The 26,075-nt window shown below is 43.0% G+C and overlaps 1 protein-coding gene across 6 annotated transcripts in view; it reads left to right on the forward strand.

Moving 5' to 3' along the window:
• Positions 1 to 714: 714 nt before the first annotated feature.
• The window catches only part of RTEL1 (regulator of telomere elongation helicase 1), a 119,761-nt gene continuing 94,400 nt past the window's right edge, over positions 715 to 26,075 (forward strand). For 4 of the 6 annotated variants that reach the window (XM_074970368.1, XM_074970370.1, XM_074970365.1 and 1 more), the window contains exons 1-14: positions 715 to 796; positions 2,921 to 3,037; positions 6,510 to 6,708; positions 7,106 to 7,199; positions 8,208 to 8,289; positions 9,624 to 9,684; positions 11,501 to 11,576; positions 12,228 to 12,312; positions 13,338 to 13,403; positions 20,316 to 20,469; positions 20,939 to 20,977; positions 22,839 to 22,917; positions 23,951 to 24,048; positions 24,939 to 24,994. In XM_074970368.1, coding sequence (XP_074826469.1) covers positions 2,936 to 3,037; positions 6,510 to 6,708; positions 7,106 to 7,199; positions 8,208 to 8,289; positions 9,624 to 9,684; positions 11,501 to 11,576; positions 12,228 to 12,312; positions 13,338 to 13,403; positions 20,316 to 20,469; positions 20,939 to 20,977; positions 22,839 to 22,917; positions 23,951 to 24,048; positions 24,939 to 24,994 — 1,191 coding nt within the window. In that variant the 5' untranslated portion in view covers positions 715 to 796; positions 2,921 to 2,935. Of the gene's footprint in view, positions 797 to 1,156; positions 1,287 to 2,920; positions 3,038 to 6,509; positions 6,709 to 7,105; positions 7,200 to 8,207; positions 8,290 to 9,623; positions 9,685 to 11,500; positions 11,577 to 12,227; positions 12,313 to 13,337; positions 13,404 to 20,315; positions 20,470 to 20,938; positions 20,978 to 22,838; positions 22,918 to 23,950; positions 24,049 to 24,938; positions 24,995 to 26,075 lie in introns of those variants that run through there. The other 2 variants (XM_074970366.1, XM_074970369.1) reach the window with 2 other exon arrangements.

Here is a 26,075-nt window from a genome sequence, read left to right on the forward strand (position 1 = left end):
CACCCGGCAGGTCGCATTAGCAGTCTTGCTGCAGACACCACACAGCTGGAGGGGATGACGGAACACTAAACCTGGAAGAGGGAGAGCAAGGGTCCTGCACAGCCTGACGCTCGTCACACGCACACCCCTAAAACTCGGCTACCTGGGAAGGGCCAGGAGCAGCCACCCGACCCCAAGCAGAACGGCGCACGGGAGAGAGGTGTTGGCCAAGGCCACCACCTAGGGTGACCAGACAGCAAGTGCGGGAAATCGGGACGGGGGGGAGTCATAGGAGCCTATATAAGAAAAACACCCCAAAACCAGGACATCCGGTCGCCCAGCCACCACCTCTGACAAAGAGTTTCGTGGGGCCTTTAAGGTAGGGCTTGAAGAGCCGCTCAACCCCGCTGGGGCCGGTCAGGCAGCCGCCTGAGGGGAGCCAACCCGCCTCCGAAGGGGGCGGATTCATTCGAAACACTTGGCTCCTCTCCCTGAGGCGAGCAAAGGACACCCCCAAAATGGCGTCGCTCTACCAGGCACCTCCTGGGCCAGGCCCTGGCCGCTCGGTTTCCTTCCCTACCCGGGGCCCGCATCCCACTGCCAACGACCCCTCGCTTCGACCGCTCAGTCACGCGGCGAAGCACGCCGCCCCGCAGGCTGAGTTCTCGCGAGAGCTATCCTGGCGGGACGGAGGGGGCGGAAGTGACGTACAGGATGACGGCGCGGGGCGGGCTCAGGAAGTGCGTCACGGTTGCGCCCGCGGTGGGCGGGCCTTGCGAGCGCCGGGCGCGGGCCTTTGCGAGCGCCAGAGCGGGAGGTGAGGGAGGGGCGGCGCGAGCCATTTTACGGGTTGCTCCGGGCTTGGCCTGTGCCGTGGGCCGCCGCTGCCCGGAGCGCGGGCCCTGGCTCCCCGCCTCATCCTAGCCCGGCCGCTCTGAGCCTGGGCCGGGGGGCTGCAGCCCCCGCGGTGTTTCCGGGGTAACCAGGGGAGCAGCGCCCTGGGGAGCCCATCACAGCCCCCGACCCTCGTTAGGGCCCTCGGGGCCGGGCCGCCGCGGTTCTGCGCCTCTGGCCGGCTCATGCGGGGAAGGCAGCGTGTGCGGCCTTCCTCCCTTGGGGGGCTGGGGGCAGAGCGACGGGGCGGCAGCTTGTCCCCCCTCTGCGGGCGGTGGCCTCTGGGCGCAGCCGCAGCCCTTCCTGTGCGGCTTCAAGGGACCTGCACGCCTCCTTGGCATTGAACTATTTCTTTACCGGGTGTACAGAGCCTCTGCGTGGATCTGCTTATTTCAGCTCCCCTGCGGCCCATGGTGATTTACCTTCACCTGACTCCTAATCAGCTTAGCTTTTCAGCCTGTGGGCGGTGGACCCCTGAGGGTCTACAGACTAGGGCTGAGGGGTGTGCAAAAGGCTGTCCTTACCCTAGAAGAGTGGTTTTCAGTCTGTGGGGGTGGACCCCTGGGGGTCCACAGACTATGCCTAAAATGTCCAAAGGGCACTGCACCTCCATGTGAAAATTTTTAGGGGTCTGCAAATGAAAAAAGGTTGAAAGCCACTGTCTTAGACTGACTACACTACAGCGGCTCAGCTACGGTGCTGGGGAGGCCACTTGTCTGATTTTATACAAGACAGTTCCTTTTTTAGGTGGTTTGCCCCATATCCACTACTGGGACGAAACTGGACAGGGCTTTGTCGATATCATTTGGGGGAATGGCATTTTGAACAGTACTTCATCTCCACCCACCTGACCTTGTACACATTTCTGCATGCAAGGTCAGGTAGGTGGGGCTGGCAGGGCCAAGGTCATGCAGGCAGATGCACTGACACTGTTTCTGGAAGTGCTGAAATGTCCAGTATTCTGGGAACATGTGTGTGGCGACCCTGTGCTGTGCTGCAGCAGCACCATAGCATAGATACTTCCTACATCAATGGAAGGGTTTTTCCATCAGTACAGTTAATCCACCTCTGAGAGGCACTAACTAGGTCTCTGGAAGAATTCTTCCCTCGATCTAGCTGTGTCTATGGTGGGACTTAAGTCAACTTAATTATGTTGCACAGCGCATGAAATTTTTCACAACCCTGAGCGAAGTAGCTAGGTTGACCTCATTTTTAGGTGCAACTTTTTCATGTGGATAAGGCCTCGTGCAAGGTACTTATTACGATACATGTGCACAGTTAGGAGATTTTAAGAAGTATGAAACTTGGGACAAAGGTGACAAGATCCCAGGACGTGGGTGGGCAAGGCTGCCGGAAGCCTGTGCAATTTGAATGAGGGACACTTTAAAAAAAAAAGTGAGATTTAAAATGTTTGAGATGTAAACAGCAAACTTCTTTTAGAAACAGATCTTTGAAGTGAATAGACAGGAGGGACTCTCCCAAAGCAGGGAGACTTGACAGGACTGGGGGTATTTGAGGTGACCAAGTCATTTATGCTCTCTGTGTTTAACATTAAACTACATACATCTCTCCCATGCTCTGGATATATATAACTTTAAATTGACAGTATCAATTTATTTACACTTTCCAATGATGGACTGCCCATTCTATTCCACTAAATGCCCCCAACAAACATAAATAGAATAATAAATTTGGCGTATTCCGTGGCTGCATTAATGGTGCGATTCTACAAAGATTGAAGTTTGTGAATAACTTTACTCCTGTGAGTAGTTGCATTGCACACATTGGACTACTTACAAGAATGTGCTTAGATCTTAGCAGAATTGGGCCCTAAATCCTTGTGAACTTTGTACCTGTTGTAAATAGTGATTTGCTGGCAATATTGTTGCCTAAAAATGAAATGACAATACTCTCTTCTACTATATAAGTGTAATTTCAATTGATTTTAATGAGAAGCTGCAGTATGTACATATTTAGCATATACGCCTCTTGTTGTGTGCTGTAAATTATACATGGTAAAGCATGCTCTTGGTTTCTGTGCTTTCAGTGTGTAAGATAAAGTATGCCCAAGATAACATTAAATGGCATCGCAGTGGACTTTCCTTTTCAACCATACAGATGTCAGGAGGAATACATGACTAAAGTGCTTGAGTGTCTCCAGAAGGTAAGCACTGGGAGAGGTTACAGTAAATTTCCAGCACTGGTCAGGTGGACTCTCTTGGGATTCATTTGTGTTGGGGAACGGGTGGGAAGGGCAATTTAGGATTTGGAGTATCAGTGTTTCCAAAATAATTCCTTCTACCTACAATGCAGATTTTACTGTGTCAAGTGACAGGGTTTTACCTGTGATCAGGTTGAATTATAATCATGTTACAGAGCCTGCTCTTTATAGGGCTTTCGCCCAGGGCTCTATATTGTGTTTATAACACAATCTGATTCCGTCCACAAGCAGTACCAGGCCATGGTATAACAGCGTACCTCAAGAGGGTAAAATTTATAATGTAGATTTTTTGGGTGGGGGTGGGGGAAGAGGTTCATAACTGAGGATTTCTCTGTCAAAGGGGACCAGGTCCGAGGCCAAGAGCAAGCCCTTTTTTTTAATTAAAAAAAAAAATCAGTTTGGTGGTTCTAAGCGAAACGAAGATGAAAATAAATAGATTAGCGTATCAGATGTTTTGAAGGTATTGTAACATTTAAAGGCTGTTTGTATAGCATGGTGGGTAAATGTTTTTTGATAATGTGAAAAAAATCTTTTTTTAAGAAAGAAGCTGTGCAATAACCTTTTCCCTGGTGATTTACTCTGGAATTTTAATTCTTGTCTTTATCACAAATCACAGTTTGTAGAAGCTAGATTGTAATTTATGTAAAATTATCTGTAGGGCCCTACCAATTTCATAGCTGTGAAAAACATGTCACAGACTGTGAAATAAGCCCTTTCCTGTGAAATTTGATCTCCCCAAAATCAGCAGGGCTGGGGAGGGACAGGACCTGTCCTTCTCCTGCACTGCGATTACGGGGAGAGATCAGACCCACTTCCACAGGCAGCGCAGAAGTGAGGGTGATACACCCTCACTTCTGCGCTGCAGCAGCTCCAGAGCTGGACTCCGGACTGCTGGCCCTCATGGCTCTTGCCCGGGCTCAGGGCACCTGAGCTCTGGGGCTTCCGCTCCCTCTCCCACAAGGCTCCTGCCCAGGGTGCTGCCTCTCTCCCTTCCCCTTCCCCGCCCCCACAGCTCTGGCTGGGGCTTGGGGCTTCCACCCCCTGCAGCTCCAACGTGGGATCAGGGACCTGGGTTGGGTGCTGTCACCCCCCGCAGCTCCAGCTCCTGCCCGGGGCTGCCCCCCCCACCGAGCCCCTGTGGCTCTGGGTGGTTGAGCTTGGGGCTGCTTCTCCTCCGCTCCCCCCTCGCTCCCCCGGTAGCTCCAGCCAGGACTCAGAGATTCTATCCCCTGTGGCGCCTGCCCAGGCTCAGGGACCTGGGTTGGGGGCTGCTACCACCCGCAGCTCCGCCTCTTCCCCCCCCCCCCCACACATGGCTCCAGCTGGGGTTCGGGGTGCCTGGGCTCAGGGCTGCTGTCCTCAATGGCTTCTGCCTGGGCTCCGGGCCACCCAATCTTGCCCCCCTCCCCCCCACCTCCTCCATGGCTCCTGCCAAGGCTGGGGCAACCATTTTTCAAATTGTCCCAGGCCCCTGGGCACGAGCCCCATGGGCCCATGCAGTAATCCACCACTGGCCCTGACTAGCAGCCAGGAGCCCCTGGCTGGGGTGTTCTCAGCAGCACTGGGGAGATCGGACCTACCTCCACCGCCGGGAGCCTCGTCCAGCTGCAGGAAACTCTGCAGCTGCTGCTTTCAGAGCTGGGGTCTGAAGGTAGCACGATAGTGAGTATGGCAATCCTGCAACCCCCTTACAACAGCTTTAGAACCCCCCCATCCCCTTTTGGATCCGGACCCCCCCACAGTTACAACACCTGAAATTTCAGATGTAAACATCTGAAATCGCGAAATTGACCAATTTTAAGACCCCCATGGCTGTAAAATTGACCAAAGTGAATTGTGAATTTGGTAGGGCCCTAGTTATCTGGGTTGCAAACTGCGAAAGGCGACTCTTACCATTTAAACTACTAATGAAAAAATACCTAGTTTTTCTCCTTGTCCATATATACTCTCTGCTTCCCACTCCACCAGACTTTATTTTTAATTGTACATATTTTTTAGCATGCAATTAAAAAAAAACAATGCCAGAAATGTTAGTGTAAATCTTTTGGGCAGAAATGTAGGTAGGTTTTTTCTTCCCTCTCTCTGAAACTTGAAAAAAGAAAAGAAAACTAAATAAGTAATCCTTATGTTCATGCAATCTGTCCTTAATTTAAAAAAAATTGATGGTGTACTTATGGTGGTATCTACTTGGCATCTCCGCAATATAGTCTTAGTGAATGTCAAACAAATAAGGAAACGCTTTCCAAAATACTGATTATTCTTTGCCTGGAGTGCCTAAAGTAGTTTTTCTGAGATTTATGTTCTTTGTTCCACCCTATCCAAGACCTGAGCTCTTTTGTGAAAGAAGAGAAGTTTTACTCTCCATGACACTCCAGCATTCAGCCTCATCACAGCTGCAATATTAGTTGCTCAGTAGACCCCCCACTGATGTTGGGCTGTAAAAGCAGATATAATTTTAAAGCTGTTTTATGAAGGGCCTTAATAGTGTTGAGACATAATTTGCCCTGGCCAATGCATAACCCAGGCATAAATAATGTAATTTGTTTTAAAACTGTAATGTCTGATCTACAGACATAAGATATTTAAAAACAGGTCACGGGCACCATTCTATCCCTGGTGTAAACCATCTATACTGCATGATTCAATCTTGTGATGTGGAGTGTATGTTTAAACTATTAACTTGCTTAGCAAATCAGTCTCCATCTACAGTCTTATAATCATTTCCAATTTTAGCCTGAGGCAGCAGCTTATAATATTTTCTTTTATTTTAACCTAAAATTTGTCATGTGTTAAGCAAAGTATGGAGAATTTCTGTGTGAATTAAAGGATAAAATAGTCCATGAATCTGTGTTTTAGGTTGACCACTCCACCCCAGTCAGTGGAGCTCTGAAGAAGTGTTTTTTAATCTACGTAGTGCATCTGAAGAAGTGGGTTTTTTATCCACGAAAGCTTATGCCCAAGTAAATCTGTTAATCTTTAAGGTGCCATTGGACTCCTCGTTATTTTTGTGGATACAGACTAACATGGCTACCCCTCTGATACTTGACTGGGGTATCAGAGTAGCAGCCGTGTTAGTCTGTATCCACAAAAAGAAAAGGAATAAGTGAGCTGTAGCTCGCGAAAGCTTATGCTCAAATAAATTTGTTAGTCTCTAAGGTGCCACTAGTACTCCTTTTCTTTTTGACTGGGGTAAAGGCTCTTACAGGTTGTACCTCTATGTGTCAGCTTTTACAGGCTTATAAGCATGTACATATGTGTTTCTAGTGGAAGGTATATCATGCTACATAAATCTGTACAGTGATGTGGTTATTCTTTTCCTGCGAAAATACTGTACTATACGGTGATCAATGCTAGGCAAATTTCTGAGTTGTCCCCAAATTTTCCTTCCTTCTCCCTGTCTTTCTCAACATTAAAGAAGGTGAATGGCATTTTGGAGAGTCCCACGGGTACAGGGAAGACATTGTGCCTCCTCTGTGCCACTCTGGCTTGGCGGGAGCATTTTAAAGATACCATCTCGGAATGGAAAATTGCACAGCGAATGAATGGAGTGGAACTCTTTCCTGACAGACCCATGTCGTCCTGGGGTGACGCTGGCAAAGATGCTGAAATCCCAGGTAAATGTCCCAGCAAGCAGACTTTGACTGTTATACTTGGTTGGGACCCTTGAAGGAATGACTGGGGATGATTAGTATTTCTTTTTCTTTTATCCTTGTCATGTACCTGTGAATGCCACAATGGCATTATTTAGCAGCTAAAGCATTGTTTCACACTTACCTTTTACTGATGTAAATCTAAAGATGCCCCACATAACCTTTCTCCTTGCTACAAGGCAGTAAAAATATCCACTTAGCTCATTTCCTGTAAGTGAACAGCTGGATTGTAAAATTCCTTGCTGTCTCAATAAGCCACGCTGTTACCATAGCACCAGCTGGGGAAAGCAGGCTAATGATATCTTTAGTTCTTCCTTCTGTTTAGTGCTAATAATTTTTTTCTTTTTTCTCCCTTTGGCAGCTTATTACACTGATGTTCCTAAAATAATTTATGCCTCCAGAACCCATTCTCAGCTTACTCAAGTCATCAGTGAGTTAAAGAGCACAGTCTACAGGTAAATACAAATTAAGAAAATGCTTTTCAGTCAGAGTAAAAGGGTATTTTTTGCATTGCGTTGGATGACTACATATCTGATGATGTATCCCTTGGAATGCAATTTTCATAATGCAGATGGGTGGAAACGGAACTTCTCTGGCTCACTGTGTAGCTTTCTCCCATGCTGAGGATTGTGCTTCCCATTCCTCTTCCTTTTCTCACTCCTGTCCCAAAGTTTCCTGTATATAATCCCCTTTACTTCAAAAGTTCCTTTGAAAAAGTGTGGTTTTCTAGATGGTTTTCCAGTTAAGCCTGTAAACTTTTTTGTGTATGAACAGAAATGTGCTTTATATTTTTCTTTGTTCAGGGAGAGATGGATTTTTCAGTTTATCGGGGTTAATAGAATATTTTGCTTGTATTCCTGCCAATGGTGCTGATTCATGTAGCTCCATGGTTCTGTTTTTTGTAATTTGTCAGTTAGTAACCACTTGAGTATCTGTATGGATATATCTTTTCAATGAACAAAGCTATTTTGAATGCTTTCCTTCAGCCACAGCTTCTGCAGTAAATTATCATTAATCCAATTTCCCTGCTATCTAAAAAATAGATTACAGTACAGTAAAAAAGAGGGTTCTTTTTTAGGTCCATGGTATTTAGATGTGGGACACTGTACCATTATAACAGGATCTATGTTTTGTGGGGGTGCTTTTTGAGAGAGTTGACTAAAGCTACTATTGATTACTCCCTGCCCCATCAAAATAATTTCATTAATGCATGTTTAAATTTGAGAATTTATTGCTGCTACAAAAAAATTTACTGTGATGTTATAGATGAGAAATGTAGCTGTTGAATAGCCTTGAGATTCCCAAATTTCTGACACCCACTTTTATTCTTCCCAGCCAACTTTCACATTTGAAACACTTGACTCAAGCTAGCAACATATGTGTTCAAAAATCTGTTTTTCTCTCTTGTCATCCGCCCCCCCCCCCCTTTTAATACCAGCTATTTGTGTGTTTTGTTTAAATAGGCCAAAGGTTTGTGTTTTGGGTTCCAGAGAGCAGCTTTGTATTAACCCTGAAGTTAAGAGGCAGGAGAGTAACCACATGCAGGTAAGAACGCAACAATGAAGTTGTGCAAAGCTCATACATGTAAGTGACTGTATCTTGGCTTTAGGGCATGTAACTCCTAATGCTGAAATTCATTACAATCCTTGGCAAAACTCAGAGGTATTAGTTGACCATACAGTTGGAGTGCTATAGAAAATTTGTGTTCTTGTCCTGCTCTGTTAGTGAAGAATTAAATTCTGGGATTTACCTTTCCAAGAGGGGTTGTGACTGGTGAGAGCATGTGAATTAGTTTTCTGTATTCAACTTGCAATCCTGCCATTTGCTTGCCAAGTGACCCAGGGCAGGTAGTTTAAAATGACACCATCAATTTAAAAATCATGCTCCTGATTGAAAATGTTTTACCTCCTGTTGTCACATGGAATGTTAAGGACTCCCATAGCTGAAAAAATAATAATGGGGAAAAATAACTGAGTAATCTGTCACTTTCCCCCTGTTTATTTGAGTGTTTTACACAGCAATAGGGAAGGGAAGAACACTGACAGGAAAATGTGATTGTGAAACTGCAAACGTTGGCCCAGGGATTTGTAGACAGGTGTAGACCCTGTAATGGTATTTGATTCATTACCTGAAATTGACCAAATTTCAAATGGCTGGTGTCCCTTTTCTTTCTGCCTTAGTTTCCTTATTTTTAAATTGGGTTCGATATTACTTCCCTTACATGGCCTAATGTATGTAAGGCACTTAGGTCTTTATATAAAAGGTACCGTAGAAATCCAACATACTGGTGATGCTCAGAGGGTAGTTTCCCCTTTTTCTTTGGCAGGACAACTTGTTGGTATCCCGCTATTTGATTCTCATTATTGATGATCTGGTATGCATTCCCCTCTAGCTTCATGCTCAAAGGGCATGCTGCATTTCTGCAGCCCCTATTGGTAGCTGAATAAAGAGGCAGTATTAGAAGGGTCTCAGAGGGAGGTTTGGCTTCTTCTTCAGGCAGGTGGATGCCCCGGGGGAGGGAACCTATCTGTGGGAATTATGGAGGCTTAACGATGGATGTACAAGTAAAATCCTAGGAGATGAAAAAACTTGGGAAAAAATGGCAGCCTCATTATGAAGGAGTCCAGTGAAGCCACATGTTCGTAGGCCATGGATTATAATCTGATCCTCTGTCGTGCTTGGTTGGGGTAGATGCTGCACCGTGATCAAGGTCTGTAGAAAATGTGAGAAGAAAAGGGATTGGTTTTTTAGAAGAAACCTTTCTCCATTCCTTATTATGCTGAGCTCATGTCACTGAATATGTTCATTTACCCTGCCTCTCCCTCCACAGCCTTGGGCGAGCTGTGCCTTTGTGCCCTGAAATATGCTTTATCTTGCAGATCCACATGTGCCGAATGAAAGTGATGGCTCGTACTTGCCATTTCTATAACAATGTGGAGGGTAAGTTTGGCTGTGGAGGCAATGCCCTGATTTTGGGCAAAGAGATGGGGAAATTGAAAAGGAATGAGAGAACCCATCAGCACCTGAATGTATGCATGTACATTTACTTTTAATAGGTTTTTAAGCTAATGCTCAGGAAAAGTACAGGATCGATATCCCTGAAGACTGAAATCCTTTTAATTTGTCCACAAAACAGAGCAGGAGCAGCAACAGTGCAAATTATCCATATAATCCCAGCAATATGCTTCACCCCTGACCTGGTGAGGCCCTTCTAGGAGTGAGAGGGTATTTCGTTCTACATGCCCATTCAGCTCTTGGCCTCTTTGCTGTGACTGCTAGCAATTGAGCTAAATGAGAAAGTGGGTTTTGGGATTTGGATCAGACCACAAATTAATTTCATGTTAGTCACCAAACAGTTGTCAGCACTACTGAACTGCAACTCAGCAGACAACCATCATGCTACATGATACACAGTTCAAGGGAGCTGGGAGGAAGTATCCAAGGAGTCTGCTGGTGTGGGATGACAGACCCCTTGTCTTCAAGTGCAGATGGTTTTAAATGTCCTTGCAGAACCCCCATTCAATAAACTGTATTGTGCTTATTGTATCCTCTGAAGGATGATGGGCTGGGTTGACTGCTGGGGTTCAAACCTGTGGTTCTGTGTATTTTAAGATGAAGCTTAGACCAGTAAAGTGTCCTCCTGAATTTTTACTAATATGTGTACACACACACACACACGAACACACACACACATCCTTCTTCAGCACAAGACCAAGTTAAGGAAGGGATAGCAGTTCCTCTTGCCTGTGTGAATTATAAGGCTTTCAGGTCATTGAATTTTGGGCTGGGAGAACTGAGCAAATCAGAAATTAGGTTAGGACTAAACCATTGAAAAAATTATGGCACCAAGATGAGTATTAGCTCACAAGCTATCATCTACACATGTTGTAAAATGTAATTAAGAGTTAAATCAGCAAGTATACACATTTTCTTGGAGCCTGTCCTGGAATTTAGAAGCCGCAGGGCCAGATTTCATAGAATAATAGAAATTAAAGTTGGAAAAGGACCTGCTAGGTCAGTGGTTCTCAAAGCCGGTTCGCCGCTTGTTCAGGGAAAGCCCCTGGCAGGCTGGGCCAGTTTGTTTACCTGCTGCGTCCACAGGTTCGGCCGATAGCGGCTCCCACTGGCTGTGGTTCGCCGCTCCAGGCCAATGGGGGCTGCGGGAAGGGCGGCCAGCAAGTCCCTCAGCCCGCATCGCTTTCTGCAGCCCCCATTGGCCTGGAGCGGCGAACTGTGGCCAGTGGGACCCGCGATTGGCCGAACCTGCGGACGCGGCAGGTAAACAAAGCGGCCCGGCCCGCCAGGGGCTTTCCCTGAACAAGTGGCGGACCGGCTTTGAGAACCACTGTGCTAGGTTACATCTAGTCCATCCCAAGAGATCCAGTGCAGGATTGTTCCTTGCAATATGGACATTAGGGTAAAATCAAACACTATTTATATAACCGTTCTCTGTGGAGTGGATGGAACAAGATACAAAATTGACTGAAATCTTCAAATGCTCATGTGTGTTTGTCTGAAGCTTGTGCATCGAGGAGTAAACAACAGCCGGAGCACTCAATGCTGGTGGAGGTACAGCGCAGCTGGCTCTAGATTATTGCACAAAGAATAACCTCAGGCCTTAGTGTCAATCCAGGGAATCAAGACAAGAGACTTCGATAGAATCCAGTGAATGCGGAGCGAAGTACAGTCCCCACATGTGATTGATTTTGTGATTATTTGCTTCGATTTCTGTAACTGTTTGTTGTCTCCTTCACAGAGAAGAGTACAGAGAAGGAACTGACCAACTCCATCTTAGATATTGAAGATTTGGTTAAAAATGGAAACAAGCACAGGTAAAGTTCCTCAGTGTCCTTGTTCTGGGGAATGCATTTGTATGAACTTGACACACCTAAAAGTTCCAGATGAGCAGCAATGACCAGAGTCGAGTAGTGACATGTTGTGCAAACAATTCTCAAGAAATCCATCTCTGCGATGAGGCCTTAATGCCTCTTCCTCGAGCTGATGGTGTATTTGAGTCCTGATCTGCTGCACAGACCAAATACTGATCACAGTCAGGCATACCTGAGGAGGAACTGCTGATTATGCAGGTGATGTGGTGGTTTTATGAGGTGGATGAGACCACAAAATCTCTTACCACTAGAGATTTAATGATCTAATCCAGCATTGAATCCTGGTCTCCAGGGGAGAAAGATTAGTGCATTAATCACCAAGTCACCTCATTTTTCTCCTGTTTGGTATCTTGATCTGTGTTTTGCTGGACTGCACAGTTAGGTATTAAGTCTGGCGTTCCTTTTTACTGAAGTATAAATAAGAAGGGCCCACATGGATAAAGCGAGGCATCTGCCTTAAGGTCTAATGTTTCAGTCAATTAAAAAGCTGATTAGAAACCTTTGAGAGCCTGAAACAACATAAATGAAACCAGAGTGCACTTTAGTATTTTTGTGGATATTGTTTTATAGTTCATACTTTTTTTTTTTAAACAGAGTTTGTCCTTATTATCTATCTCGGAGCCTGAAGCAACAAGCAGATATTATTTTTATGCCTTACAACTATTTACTAGACTCAAAGGTAACATTTTTATTTTTAAATTCATTTTTATTGATTTTATTGATTTTTTTTTTTTTTTTTTTGGTCAGATTCTAGTGGATATGCCAAAAAGAATGTGCATAGCAAGCAAACTCCTGAGGTGGTTCACTTCAAAACTAGCTAACCTAAATCTCCATTGCTGCAGATTAAGCCCATTATTTCTTGTCCTATCTTCAGTGGACACTAAGAACAATTTATCCCCATCCTCTTTGTAAGAGCCCTTACCATATTTGGAGACTATCATCAGGTCCCCCTCAGTCATCTTTTCTCAAAACTAAACATTCCTAGTTTTTTTAACCTTTCCTCACGGGTCAGATTTTCTAAAGCTTTTATCATTTTTCTAGCATTCCTCTAGACTCTCTCTAGTTTTTCTGCATCTTTCCTAAGGATAGATGTCCAGAACTGGACACAGTACTCCAGTTGAGGCCTCACCAGTGCTAAATAGAGCAGGCTGGTCTGTCGGCTGTCGCAGAATATCAAAGTGAGCTAAAGATGAAGAGGATATTAGGAAATGAATTGATTGAACTTTATAATTGTACTGCACATAATACTGTGGGTGTGTTCTCTTTTTGCAAGGATGACAAACAAATATATGTAGAAAATACTAATGACAAAAAGAGAAATTGGAATGAGTTATAATACGTTATTGCATCCCTTAAGGTATTAGTGTTATCTTCTTTCTTATGCATGTGAGTGCCTCTCAGTTTCACTTTTTGGGCCCCAATCCCACTCCTTCACAAGACAGACTGCTGTTATTCATAAGATGGACCCATGATGTCATCTAACTTTCAGCACAGGTATATGGCCTTGTTCTTACCTCTAGAGGACACATTGACTATCTCCATTTCAAGAGACTATGTTGCAGTGTAAGGAGCCAAAACTGTTTTGCTTGCCACATTCCATAGTGAATTATATCCCGTCCAAACTCTCTCATGGTCCAGTTCACCAAGCTGTGTCTGAAAGCAGTGTTGCTATCTCACCCATGTCCCCTTTGTTTTTGCTTTTAGAGCCGGAGAGCACACAACTTAGATCTGAAAGGGACTGTGGTAATACTCGATGAAGCTCACAATGTGGTAAATTATATCTGATTTTTTTCCCCCACCATTTCCCCTTCCTCACCCAAACACGAAATCTGGCCCTTGTAGGGTTACTTGTAACAAGACGAAAGCTACAGTAAAAGAAATTATTTCAGCTGCTAGTATGATCAGTTTAGAAAGGTGGTTATTAAGTATACATTTGCGACTTCATCTATGTTAAAAGAAAAAAGAAAAGGAGTACTTGTGGCACCTTAGCGACTAACCAGTTTATTTGAGCATGAGCTTTCGTGAGCTACAGCTATGCATCCGATGAAGTGAGCTGTAGCTCACGAAAGCTCATGCTCAAATAAACTGGTTAGTCTCTAAGGTGCCACAAGTACTCCTTTTCTTTTTTCTTTTTACGAATACAGACTAACACGGCTGTTCATCTATGTTGAAGTGGATTTGTGTTCTGCATGAATCTTAGCATTAGCTAAACCAATATCTGTAGCAGTACACCTTCCACTCTCCATCTATAGTTGTGTGATCAATTAGGAAGCCAGGATTCTGATATTGCTCCCAGTCTTCTTCTGTCATGGGCTTCGCATTTCTGGTAGTGATTGAATCCCCAATTTCTGATATCAAGGAATTAAATAGATATAATACAATCAGTGCAGCTTCTTACATTGTGTCCTTCACTGAAGGTGTATTGGATATAGAGCAAAGAGAACACGTGTTACAGCAGTGATACTCAGACGGAGGCTCGTGTGGCTCTTTAATGTGTCTCCTGCGGCTTTTTGCAGCACCTGATATTAAAACTGTGTGATTTGATTATTAACCAGTCTAAGTTATTAACCAATCAGGATGCCTTTACTATGTTGTTAACCAATTGTGGTTGAGAAAATAATAATACTTGATCAGTCATTTTGCTGTGAGAATTATATATACTCAATATGTCCCCTGTCCTACTGTTTATATATTGTACTATAGTAAATGAAACAATGAAGTCACACTACTATGGCTCTTTTGGGTAATGTTGATTTGGCTCCTGAAGCACTGAGGACTGAATATCCTAGCATTACAGGTAAAACTTTTACATAATGAAGAAGTAGGATGAATTATTCAAACCAGTGATTAAGCCCAGTGAGCACCCAGACCTACTCAGTAGTTTGTACTCAGTGCTAGATCTTGGAAACGTATCTGAAAGACCTACATTTACAGTACAGCAGAGCCCCCGAGTAATACTGTGCTTGGCAGAACTGTTTATTTACTGTTCTAGTGGAAGAGTTTCTTGCACAGCCTTATCGCTTCTGAGGCAGGCTTTCCTGAAGCAATCCTGGCAGATCTTTGGATCAGCTGGCACCAGGGATTTAACCCCTTTTCTGCTGGAAAGTGCAAGTAATCAGTTCCCTATGGAATGTTGTTCAAATGACTTCAGAATCGGGAAATTGCTAGGTACTTCATTTGGCAAGCAGCCCTGGAGCACCTGTCTTGTTTCTTGTATTATTGGTGATTAGAAGTGAAGAAGTGATTATTAGTGAAGAAATTGACCAGTTCTTGCCATAGTAGTCTGGTCCAGTTCTGGTTTTTCAGGTGTTTGTGTTGCACTTGGGAGAGATGTGGAATTTTATTTGCTTACTGAATAACTAACCAGATTTGATCATTCTGGTTCTTATTTTCAAAAGTGCACAGAATTTCTGTGATTGCACACTCAGGTATTGCTGCTGCACTTAGATATTTAGTTATGTGCCTAACTAGTACATCTGCCTAAACTGGTCACTTTGACACACAGCTGCAGTAGCTGCACATGCAGATTGGGTGGACAAAAAGCAAACATTTTGGAAATAAGGATTCAAGGTTCAGAAAGGTTCAGCTTCTATGGAATGTGAGCTCCATGATGAAAGTATTGAGTCTCTGCTGGCAGTGAGTACTCCTACCTTGTAGATAGAACCTGGAAAAGCAGACTCTGTTGTAGTTTCATGTACTTTATTACAAACAGACAACTAAAGACCCCCCCACCCCCACCCCCAGGCACCACACCCCATTGTATTAGTTCTGCTCTGACATGGGCTATCTCACCTTTAAATGCTGGATAGCATGTGAGTGTCTCAGCAATGATAGAAAATCATACTTATTTCACAAGCATATTTGTTGAGTTGTTTTTTTAAGAACAAAGAAACAGCTGGTGGCCTCTTTGAGTAGGAACTCTGTAAAGGGAAGATTGGATTCCTGCCAGAGCACCCTCCTCCTATCAAGAAGATACCAGAAGGTGTTGCATTACAAGATCATACCCCTAACTGGCTCAAACACTGGTTCAGTGCTTGGATAATGAAATACAAAGGAACTCTTAAAATGTGTCTCCTGATCTGCCGAATTACACCGCTTTGAATTTCTCTCTGGCAGTGGCAATGTTTATTTTCTAGAGTGCCTGTTCTTGCTGTTGTCTATTTTGCTGTAAAATGGCTGCTAGAAGTAGAGGATGTTTGGCCTGAGGTAGGTATAGAAATTATTTTTAGTGTTGGAATATTATATTTGCTGCCTTAATCAAAACAGTCCTTTCCATTAAAAAGTGAACCCGGTTCCCACAGAGCTTTTCCTTGTCACAGCACGTTATAAGTCTCAGGGCTTGTCTACACATGGAAATTGACTGAAATAGCTATTCTGGAATAAGCTGTTTTGCTCACCCTGTAGACAGTCTTTGCAGGGGCTTTGGGCAGTGGTGCCCCTCAATCTCTCTTATTCTTTTCCTGTTGAACATAATAATCAAATCTCCTGTGGGCTGTAATACTTTGGTCTAATTTTGGTTGATGGGTTTAGTGTACAGGTAGTGTTGGTGACTTTTGCTATGCAGGAGATCAGACTAGATGATCTGGTGGTCCCTTCTGGCCTTAAAGTCTATGACTGTATTCTGGAATAAAAGTGACTTTTATTCCAAAATAGAACATCCATGTGGGGAGCTATTCCAGTATAGCTATTGTGTAATAGCTTATTCTGCATCTCAGTTTCCCCACGTAAGCAAGTCCTAACTATTTCTCACAGCTGGGAGGAAGGTCAATACTATCGTCATTTTATGGATGAGGAAACTGGGGCAGAGAGGGTTGTGACTTGGCCAAGGCTACAGAGAAGTATTGTCAAAAATAAGATCTGAATACTTCCCAATTCTACCCATTAGACCACATCTCTTATGTAAGGGTATTCATTTCCCTTCTCCATAGTTGATAGTTATTTTCTTTATTTGTGTGTTTGTGTGTGTGTGTTGTTTAAATCTAAGATGGCATGTATGTATGTTGTATTTTATCCCCCTACCTTCATTCATTACTTGCCATCTTGAGTTCAGGGGACTGCATCTTCATATACGTGTTGGTCTAGTGGTATGATTCTTTCTTGTGTGAGAGGTCCCAAGTTCAAATCCAGAAGAAGTCCTGCAAAGGACAGGAATGGTTTGGTTCCTGTAAAATTTTGTGGAAGGAAATATTTGTGGTCTGGAAGGACAAGCACATACACCACAGAGTATGAGAGAGGCTGAGGAGTTATTGGACATCCAGATTCAGGAAGCATTGCCACCCAAGATTCAAGAAAGGAAGAAACTGGTCACCAAAGCAGATTGGGAACCAGAGAGGAGAGTTGGCAGTTTGTAACGATCAGAGGCAAGAAGTTCAGGTGCATTCTACATGGCTGGAGCCAGGAGAGGAGCGGCAGGCCATGACCACCAGATAGAATCAGTCCAGGAGGAATTTCACATAAGTAGAAGAATCTAATAATAATCATGTTCTCAGCATAGAAACCGAGGATATCGTCTGTGAAGATGCAGCTGGTCAAATGGAACAAAGAGCTGGACAGGACATACCTGTAAGGTTGGCTACTCAGCCCAACCCACAAAACAATCAAATGTACCCACAAAGAGATCTCCAAACAACTAAGGAAGACAGAAAATCCTCGTTGGGGATTCTGTACTAAGAAGAAGAAGAAGAACATCCTTTCCAAAGGAGCAGGCAGAAAACAGGATTGTGTGCGGTCTTCCTGGAGCAAAGACACCAGATGTGACTTGAAGGCTGGATAGGCTTCTGAACTCAGCAGGCAGAGATCCACTGGTAATGATGCGTAAGGCACCAATGATGTTGTTTCCCAGGATACCTCACAGATCATAGATGACTTTAGGGAACTCGGAAGGGTACTGAAGGAGAGGAATGCTCTAGTGATCTTCTCTGAAATCCTTCCTTTGCCATGAGCAAGGGAAGGCAGAAGACTTTAGAAGTAAACTGCTAGCTAGGTAAATGGCAGAAGGCAGAAGGATTAGGTTTTGTGAAACATTGGTCCACCTTCTGTAGGGGCGAGAGGACTGTCCACTTTGCATGGCCTCTATCTCAGTAGAATGGGAACCACTCTTCTAGGGTACAGGCTGGCTAGACTTGACAGGGAGGGCATTAAACTAGCAACAAACGGGATGGTGAAAAGAGAGAAGTAGTAAGCATTCAGTTACAACAAACCATGATGTTCAGAACAAAATTAATCAAGGTACCGAGACACGTGAAGCGAAGAAATTCTTTAGTTGTCTATACACCAATGTTAGGAACCTGTGTAGTAAACAAGAGGAATTGGAATTGATTATTTATGAGCATAAATTCAACTTAGTAGGTACTACTGGATCTGGGTGGGATGGTTTGCATTATTGGAATGCTAAGTCAGTGGTTTTACCCTATTTAAAAGGTTCAGGTGGGCAAAAGGGGAGGAGCAGTGGCAGGCTGTCAGAAGTGGCATTACCTGTTTCTGAGTCTCTGACAAGTCAGAAGCAAATTATCTTGAATGCTTATGGGTCAGTGTCCTAACAGATATAGCACAAGATGGGGTACTAATTAGGGATGTAAATGTTGTTTAAAAAGTTAACCATTTAAACTATTAAAATTACATTGTTTAACCGATTAAAGGAAGAGGGGCTGGGGCCGCTCTGGCCGGCCCAACCGGGCCCGCGGCTGGGAGTTAATGGTTAGGGTGGATTAACGGTAGGACTAATGCTTACCAGTTAACCATTTAATATTTTACATCCCTAGTACTAATTGGGGTCTGCTAGAGACCACCAAATCACCCTAAGAAACAGGATGACCATATCCTCGAGTGCCTAACTATAATGCGTAGGAAAAAAATTGCATTATCATGGAGGACTTCAATCTGAATGACACATGCTGGGGTGCTTGTGCCACTAGTACTAAAAAGTCCTCAGAATTTGTAAATATTATAATGACAATTTGCTAACTCAAAACGTGTTGCATCCCACATAGAGGAATTCAGTATTAGACGTCATCTTGACAAATAGAGAGGAATTGTATTTAGGAGTTTTAAAGGAGCTGACTGCGGAGCTCTGTTGGATCATTAATATTGATTTTCAATAACTCTTGGAACACTGGGGAAGTTCCAGAAGACTGGAAGAAAACGAATGTGCTAATATTTAAAAAGGGTGAAAATGGTGACCGGGTAATTATAGGCCTGTTATCGGTCCTAGGCAAAGTAATGGAAAGGCTGATACAGGACTCAATAAAGAATTAAAGGAGGGTAATATAATTAATGCCAATCAGCATGAGTCTATGGAAAATAGCTCTTGTCAAACTAACTTGGTACCTTTCTTTGATGAGATTACAAATTGGTAATAGAAGTGATGTAATACATTTAGACTTCTGTAAAGCATTTGACTTGGTAACACAGAAAATTTTGATTAAGAAATTAATTATACAAAATCAAATAGCACACATTAAATGGATTAAAAACCAGCTGACAGGTCCCAAAATGTAGTTGTAAATAGGGAATCATCATCAAGCATGTGGATTTCTAGTGGGGTCCTGCAGGGATTCATTCTTGGACCTCTGCTATTTCATATTTTTATCAATGACCTGGAAAAAAAACATAAAATTGTCACTGATAAAGTTTGCAGATGAGACACAGTTTGGGGGAATTGTAAATAATGAAGAGGACAGGTCCCTAATACGGAGTGATCCAGATCATTTGGTAAGTTGGGTGCAAGCAAATAATTGTTTTAATATGGCCATTGCAAAGTGATACATCTAGGAACAAAAAATGTAGGCCATAATTTCATGTTTGAGGAGTCTATCCTGGGAAGCAGTGACTCTGAAGAGTGAAGGATGTTGAAAAATTGGAGAGAGTTCAGAGAAGAGCCGCAAGAATGATTAAAGGGTTGGAAAATATGCCATATAGTGAGAGACTCAGGGAGTTTAATCTATTTAGTTGTTAAAGAGAAGAATAAGATTACCTATAAGTGCATGCGTTGAATGGAAATTTGATAATAGAAGGTTCTTCAATCTAGCAGACAAAGTTATAACACGATCCAGTGGTTGGAAGTTGAAGCTAGACAAATATAGGCCTTGTCTATGCTACCGCGGTAAGTCAACATAATTTACACTACTTCAGTCACGTAAATAACGTAACTGATGTCAGTGTAGCTTAGGTCGACTTACCGTGGTGCCTACTCTGTGCTGTGTCGACGGGAGATGCTCTCCCGCCAACTTAACATATTCTTCTCGGGGAGCTGGAGTACTGGAATCAATGGGAGAGCACTCTGCCATCAACTTAGCGGATCTTCAGCAGAGCCGCTGAATCAACACCGATGCATCGATTGCAGCAGCTCCTATCTATCGGTAAGTGTAGACATGGCCTAGGACTGGAAATAAGTAGCAGTTTTTAACGGTGAGGATAATTAACCACTGGAACAATTTACCAGGGATTGTGGTGGATTCTTTGTCACTGGAAACTTAAATCTAGGCTGGATGTGTTTCTAAATGATATGCTCTATTTCAAATGGGAATTAATTCAGGGAAGTCCTATGGTCTCTGTTGTATATGAGGTTGGACTAGATGATCACATTGGTTCCTTCTGGCCTTACAATCTTTGAAGTGCCCAGCACATGCAGGGCAGTACTAGAATCCAAATAACAATAAATTCTGTATTTTCTTGGAATTTCAGGAGAAATTGTGTGAAGAGTCATCTTCTTTTGACTTGACTCCCTATGACTTGGCTTCAGCCATGGATGCTATAAATGTGGTACTGGAAGAACAAGCCAAAGTAGTTCAACAAAATGAAATCCATGCTGAATTCAATATGGAGTTTGCCAGCTCAGGTGTGTTGATAGCTGGGGACTAATGGTTTGCAAGAGATGTGGGGGGTGGCAGTGTCAACAAATTTGGAAAATAACTGTTTCCCTTAGTCAGTCCCTGGAAGGTCAAATGTGGGTGGTGGATAGATGAACTTTCTACTTGGCCAACATTGTTGCTGTTCTTCTAACCTATGGTAACCAAGCACATCAAGGTTTAGCCAAACCTTTTAACATGAGATAAGGAATCAAGAGGAGAAAAGTAAATAGAATACAAAAGATGTAGTTGTATGAACACTTGAGTCTAGCCTTCAAAAACTGTAATATCCAGAAAGGCAGTCGGCAACAATAGTCTCACTTGGAGAAATGAAAAATGCAAGTTGAAAAATTAATGTGAGAAAGTTGGGATTAAGTTAAGAAACAGTTGCCTCAAATGCTGCACACTTCATCTAACCCCTGTGCGATTAGGAGTGAATTGTTTTTCCCTCTCAAACAGGGCTGAGCATGGAGCTTGAAGATATAGCAAAGATAAAGAGTAAGTACCATTTCTTCTGTGTTGAATTATCTCAACAAAATTGCTATTGATACAATAGGAGAAAAAGGTGCTCTGAGAAATGATTGTAAATCAACCTCTTTCCATGGCACCCTTTGACAGCTGTCAGGCACATCATTGAAATCTTCATGGGGAGGGTCTTCTGTTTGTTTTAGAGAGAAATTTTGTCAAGTGTTCTGGTCCTTTGAGCATTCAGCCTTTTTCAGTATAGCTGAGAGGTTTGTATAGCTGGGAGAAGAATGCCTCCTACACCTAGTTATTTTCACCATTACAAGGACTTTCCAAATTTTGTAGTCCATCTCTCTTTTGGTGGTGCATTAGTTGTACCACTCCGCTGCAACGACAATTCTGCCAGGCAACAGCTGAATTTGTACTAAAGAGTTTGACCTTAAATAACATTTTTCATCCCACCAAAAAACAATACATGTTGGAATAGAAAAGATCTTTGCTGGCAATAACAGAGCAGCTTTTTGAAAATTGATCCAATAGCACCTTGATTCTGGGAACACTTCCACAATGTTTGAGGGCAAATGGTTAATTTGCAACCCCTGCAACAATGATCTCTCTTCTGATTGCTCATGTTGCCTGGGCAGTGCAAGGTGAGTCTGAGATCTGTAATCCTGGGTTATGGCATTAGGAAGTAAGTACAATGGAAATTTTGATAATGTTTTTAAACTCAGCAGGCCAGAAAACTTCAGGGTCCCATACATTACCAAAGTGACTCCAAGGCTTTGTTAAATGGGGGATTTTGAATATTCTTGTTGCCAGTAAATATTTTCAAATGCTTAGTTCCACAGTTCCGTCCTACAGCTTCAGATTAATCACAGAAATTACGCAGCATGGGCTAGACAATATTTCAGCTGTTTGGATGAGCTGTTCATATTGCTGGTTTTGCCTGTTCGTGGGGCTCTCACTTAATCAGAATACTTCCTTCTAGTAAGCGAGCAGGAGATCAGCAACAGTAGTTCAGAGTGTCATAGAATAAAGTGGCATGTAAAATCTCAGTTTACTGTGTAATTGGATGTCCTCAGTATAAAGTTCACTGTTATGAACAGGCAATATGGGTCAGTGGATAGAACGCTGGAGTGAGACTCCAGAGAGACATGAGTTCTATTCCTGGCTCTGCCACTGGCCTGCGGGGTGACCTTCAGCAAGTTATTTAATCTCCACGTTCCTCAGTTTCCCCATCTGCAAAATGTGGATACTGACCTCCTTTGTAAAGTGTTTTGAGATTTACTAATAAAAGGTGCTATCGAAGAGCTAGGTATTATTATGCCTTGTTTCTCTTACCTGTTAACTATTGATGCTCCCATGGTCGTGTAACCCTCATCTTCTAGGTTCAGCTATACAAGAATGGTGACCTGCCACTGAATTAAAGAGGTCCTTAGTGAGAGAAATTTGCGAAGGTGTCAGACTGAGTGAAAGATTGTGTATTTATTAAAATCTCACGTAGTAGCCAATTCTCTTAGGTCTGAGAATCCCTTGTAAATGCAAGGAAATAGGCAAACGTACATATATTTTACTTTCCTACATAAATTATATCTCACAGGGATGTTGTGAGGCTTAATAAATGCTTACTAAGGGCTTTTGGATGATAGGTGCTCTATAAATATAAATATTTAGAGGTTTTAAAAATTAAACATTTGAAATAACTTAAAATTTATATTTCAGCAGTTTTTAAAATATTTGGTTGGTTACACAAACAAGATAATAGCTAGGTTTAGGGGGAGTAACTAGGTGACTATCTTTGTAACAAAGGCCATTCGAAAGAGCTCATTTAGATGAGTTCTGAATTTTTCATTTACTGAAAATTGAACTGTTTTCCCCTTTGATTGCCTTAAAGGAATTCTTCTTCAACTCGAAAATGCTATTGATGCTGTGCAGCTGCCAGCTAATGGAAATGGAGTCACTAAAGAAGGGAGGTAGGTGCCAATTGGTGCTCTGAGATTGTATTATCCTCCTCCTTAGAGTGTCTGTATGTTAGGAAAAGAGACTTCTGGCCTAATGAGTCTGTCTCCAATCTGAGTTTCTCCTCCAAAGTTCCATATGAAAGTAACACCATTATCTGAAATAGGAAGCCTCCAGGACAGCAAGTAGCAATACGTGTTTAAAAGGCATACTAGCTGTTAACATTAGTAATATTACCCTAGCTCTGGGAACCAGCTTTTATTACGTAACTGTTGCTCTACACACACAGTATATTCAGTGGGTCCCCATAAAACATTCCCCATTGTACTTGCTTACTTTCATGGTATTTCAGTAATTTATGTTTTTAAACTCTGAAGAGCATTTCAGCCTCAGATTATACTAATTATGAAATCTATCAAATGTGACCCTAAATCTGTTGACCCCATGCCTTTAGGAATAGCGAGTAGTTTGTTTATTATACAATGCTTTGAATATAGTATTCTACTGTGATTGGAATTTTACTGTTTAGCCTCTCACTATTTAGTAATGGCAAGGTCCAACCATGCTGTAAGCTGGAGATCACAGCTCCTGTAAAAATAATAAGTTAAAGTTTGGAAAGTCTGGCATGGAGCGGGTGGGTCAATAATAGGGTATGTTGAACTGGACAATGGTCTTTATTTGTTTCCGTCAAATGCTGGCTTGTGAAATACTGATTCATATTAAGGTACCAGTGTAACTATGTTCTGGTTGATGTACTTCAGGCTCTACAGAACTGTTTGTAAACCAAAGGAAATTGTGTGTTGTAATAAGGTGTGCATGAAAAGTAATTGCAAATGATGTGGTGGTGAAGGTCATTAAGCTTTCAAACAAATATATCCCAGCATTATCTCAGTTAATCTTGTAACAAAGTAGTTACTATTTTATTTACACTTATTGCTCATGGAGAAGGGAATACCATGAACTACAGGGGCAAGGTATTGCTGTTATTAAATAATGTAGGGTTATTTGTAAAGTTTGTCCAATTATATTTTTCTTCTTGAATTGCAGCTACATCTTTGATCTGTTTGCAGAGGCCCAGATCACATTCCAAACCAAAACCTCCCTCCTAGAGTCGCTGGAACAGATTGAACAATTTCTATCAGGCCGTAAGTGTAAGCCTGTCACCGTGGCTACTATATATAGTTCTGTAAGTTATAGATGACGGCAAATGGAAGCTTCCATATTTTGGGGGCATAATGAGAAAGGGAGAATGAACGCTATTCACCTAATGTTCTTCCTGTATTCCCTTTGCATGGGAGCAACATTAATTGTGCCACAGGCTTGTGAAAAGGCAGTTAAAAGTGAAAAGGCAGCTGTCATAGTTTCAGCAAGTGGAAAACTGACAGTTTTCAAATTGTCAATTCTCAAATGCCTGTTTACGTGCATAGTCTGCAGGATCTCTCAAAGTGCTTCACTGATATCAGTAAAGTGATTTTGCAGAACTATATATGCTACCGTCTTAACTGGGCAATAATACTCAGTGGGAGGTGGTCAGGTGCTTGTCAAGGGGCAGGAAGCCTTACTACTCCTAGAAGGGAAATGGTATAAAGTTCCCTTTTGAAATATCTTATAAACAGCTAGTATCCATTATTTCCAAAATTCCAGACTCTCAGTTTAGAGAACCTCCATTGAGATTTTGTCATTGATTATTAATGTATGTGAGGGGTATGAAAGCTAATTTACATTAGAGCTTCTCAGTGCAGGGTGGAGATGGGACAAAATATTATGAAATCAAGTCGTGCTCTCGTTGCACACCAAACTGCTGGCAATGTGCTGGTTTCATTTCTTTTTTGTTATCCAATGATATTTTTAAGCCACTTTATTCATAATTGTGGTAGTGAGTGAGATGTGGATGTGTCCAGTGCACATTTATGTGTGTGTTTGTGCGCGCTCAGGTACGGGTGTATATATATATATATATATATATGTATGTGTGTGTGTGTGTGTGTGTGTGTACATTTGTCTACATAAAAAGTTAATATACTGTCCTCTCTAGGTACTGGGATATTTACCAACACAGCTGGATTACATAAACTTTCAGACATTATTCAGGTAAATAATTCTGTGCTGCTTCCTCATTATAATTCTAAAAGATTTAAAACGTAGTGGAGGATGTGGAAAGACACCAAAGCGGTCTTTTTTCTCTTTGAAGTGCGTTTAACTCTTAATGTGCTAGACCCAGGCCAGCTGGATACAGCAGAGTAGTCGAAGGCAGATATACTGGCCACTGGATAAGCAGTTTTCTGTTCCCTGACTGAGCAGAGCAGGGGCGGCTCCAGGCTAGGGTGGACACATGACTCCAATTAGCCTGCAAAGAGTCAGTTGAAGCTGTTAGGCAAATGAGAACACCTGGCTCCAATTAACCTGCAAAGAGTCCGGTGAGGCTGTTAAGCTAATGTGAACACCTGAGTCTAATTAAGGCCCCTCTGTTAGTATAAAAGGGCTCACTCCAGTCAGGCCGAAGGGAGCCAGAGGAGAGGAAGTGTGGCTGAACGGCTGGGTAGTGAAGACACCCTCAAGCCACTGGAAAGGGAGCCCTAAGGTAAAGGTGAAGAAGGCGTTGAGAGAACAGCGGGAGAGCTTTGGGGAAGTGGCCCAGGGAAATGTAGCAACTCTGGCGGTGAAAGGTTGGCTGCCAACAGCTGCTGCCATTAGGGTCCCTGGGCCAGAACCTGGAGTAGAGGGCGGGCCCGGGTTCCCCCCAACCCGCCACTACAGAAACACCTCCTGGGAGGGGAAGACAGGCCCATCTCCGTACAGGAGGCTAAATTGTTCTGGAACAAGCCCGTAGGGACAACAGAGACTGTGGGTGTTCTTTCACCAACCTCCTTGTTGGCTTATGATGAAAAGGGCTCAGTAGACTGTAATCCTGGCCCTAGAGAGAGAAGGGCTACGTGGAGGGTTGCAATGAGCCTCTGAGGCTAGCATAAACCACCTGGAAGCCCAGGACCCATGGGGACAAGGTCAGAGCTCTGCCACATTAAACACTGATGCGAGTTGGCATGCTACTGAGGGAAGAATTTCTACCTGACTATAGACTCAAACAGAGTTACCTCCATGTGGCTTGTAGTTTGGTAGTGTGTTTCAGCAGAGATTTCATACCTTTCACTGTAAGCATTAAGGTGTGAGTATA

This window comes from Natator depressus, chromosome 13, assembly GCF_965152275.1.
Source record: "Natator depressus isolate rNatDep1 chromosome 13, rNatDep2.hap1, whole genome shotgun sequence".
Lineage (NCBI taxonomy): Eukaryota > Metazoa > Chordata > Testudines > Cheloniidae > Natator > Natator depressus.